Source organism: Aplysia californica, unplaced genomic scaffold (genome assembly GCF_000002075.1).
Source record: "Aplysia californica isolate F4 #8 unplaced genomic scaffold, AplCal3.0 scaffold00479, whole genome shotgun sequence".
Taxonomy (NCBI): Eukaryota; Metazoa; Mollusca; class Gastropoda; order Aplysiida; family Aplysiidae; genus Aplysia; species Aplysia californica.
Genome location: NW_004797749.1, coordinates 83495 through 85709, shown reverse-complemented (window position 1 = coordinate 85709; position 2215 = coordinate 83495). Strand labels below are relative to the sequence as shown.

At 41.8% G+C, this 2215-nt stretch overlaps 1 protein-coding gene across 1 annotated transcript in view; it reads right to left on the bottom strand.

Moving 5' to 3' along the window:
- Positions 1-253: 253 nt before the first annotated feature.
- Positions 254-2215, bottom strand: part of LOC101849950 (myosin-VIIa) — a gene marked incomplete at its 5' end in the record, with an annotated part of 68986 nt that continues 67024 nt past the window's right edge. The window contains 1 exon segment of the mRNA XM_035971667.1: positions 254-1105. Within this exon segment, the coding sequence (XP_035827560.1) occupies positions 1028-1105 (78 nt within the window).

The window sequence follows — 2215 nt, the reverse complement described above, 5'->3', positions numbered from 1 at the left end:
AAGACAATTGTTCAGGGTAATCCACACAGAAATGTGTTTTTACATAGACATAAAAGGCATTGAGCCCCCCCCCAATTTTTTTTTCAAGCCCAGTGGTTTGAATAATGCTGGTTTCTTCGATGTCGTTCGAATGACGAATGCCTGATTTCACCATGATGCCACACGCAGTGTACAGAAAACTGCCACCAACCAATCTTCAGGTGCATCCTTAAGAACCGCATCAGGTGGGCATGTATTTTAAATTACACTTGTATCATGAATAAAGATAAGAACTTTTATTGCAGTTGCAAAAAACCAACAAATCTCGAGACAGAACAAAACAAGATTTCTATAGATAGATCAAAGATCAGCTTCGGGCAGGCAGGCAGACAGACTGTTGTTGGCACAAAACTTGTGCACTTTGGTGTTTTGTTTTGCATATATAATACGTCATTCTATCAGTTTTTCGTAGCCTTTATCTCCATTGTTGGGCCCTCCCATTGTGGTATGGAGTGAACCAATTGAGCACTGATGAACACTGAGAGATGGCTCAAATAAGACTTTTTTTGTAGTCAATATCTGTGACGCCCACATCCACCCAAAAAAAAAAAAAAAAAGACACTGCTGAAAGAATTACTCAAAAATTCATGATTTTCTTTGTAACCAATATATGTGACGCCCACATCACAGTGTCAAAAGATAAAACAACAGAAAATATGGGGGGGAAAAACACACAGACCTTCATTGATGTTAGTAGTCCTGTTGTTCTGGATCCAGCGATGTAACTTGGCACAAAAACGTAACTTTTCAGGACAAATTTGTCTGTTACTTCTCGCGTCCACTTCAGTCTTGTTTATTCTGGCAACCAGACAGTTTGTTTTCCCCAAGTCTCTCTCACCTCAATGTTAGATCATCGTGATAGAGAGAGACAGGAGTGTGGGGGAGGGAAAGAGAGAGAGAGAGAAAGAGGGAGGTGGTAGATAGAGAGAGATGGTAGATAGAGAGTGAGCGAGCGCCTCCAGTGCTGTGTCCCACCAACGTGGATCTTTTAAGCCCTCTTCTGCCTGTTCAGGTTGTTCAGCATCAGACTGATGTACGAGGTCAAGAGGTCGTCCATCTTGTAGCCCTGAAAAACACAAAACATCACACGTTAGTTGTCCTACAATTCTTGCAGTATCATGTCTGCCAACTTTTTCAAAAACCAATCAGGAACACCCAACATCACAACATGGAATTATGTAACAACAAACAAAATTACATCAAGTGGGACAGGTTTTGGAGTAATTTACATGATACAGCTCTCAATACGTAGCGTAAACACGGCCTCGCGGGCACTCGCGGCCTTCCGACCGCGTGGTATCGGTGAAATTGGGGTAATTCTGATCGCTGTTTCTTTGCTCTTTCGCTATAAAACACCAAATGCGGTACACCTTGTAAAAGTTCAGCTTTTCCTCGTTACAATGGTGTAAGTTGTTTATATGTCCGATTATTAGGAGCTGGAGAATCACCGACGAAAGCGAAGCCCCTCGCCGTCTGAATGCGCGGTCGGCCGGTTGAAAAATTAACACACGTGTATTCAAATGCTTCGCGGAACGAGAGATGATTAAATACCGTCTTTTCATTGACGGAGAACTGTAGAACTTTAAACTGCTTTCCCGTGATATATATTTCGCCTTTGGCGTCTAAATAGAAAGCTTTTAACAATACTGTCAAAATGTTTAAAGGTCACTTTTTAAACAAAATATGTAAAATACCGGCTCAAAAAAGGTATCAATTAAAAGATCAGTACATTTTCTATTAGAATAAAGTAATCAGCTTGGAATTATTTCTCATCAATCCTTCCGCGGGGGCTGGTGCGGCGCCGGCCGGGCCAGCGCTCGGTGTTTTTGTCGAAATAACGACAGATCATCGTGTTTGAGGTGATAAAATACTGATTTGTAATGATCGTGCCTTGAAAAAAATTAGGCTCCATATATTATTTGTTATAGTGATTGTACTCTGTTAATGTGGAGATGTTTAGAGCTCTTGGTACAGTGGAACTCGGATTTAACGAGCTCGGATTCAGCGAGAACTCGGATTCAACGAGATGAGATAGATTCCCCGTTTTTTTTCCTTCTTTAAAAATCAATAAAAGTAACCCGGATTCAACAAGCACTTAAATCAGCGAGCTCGGAATCAACGAGGTCGCTGCCAGGGTGAACAGCCCCCGCAGACGTGGCTTCGCTCATTTTTCTCC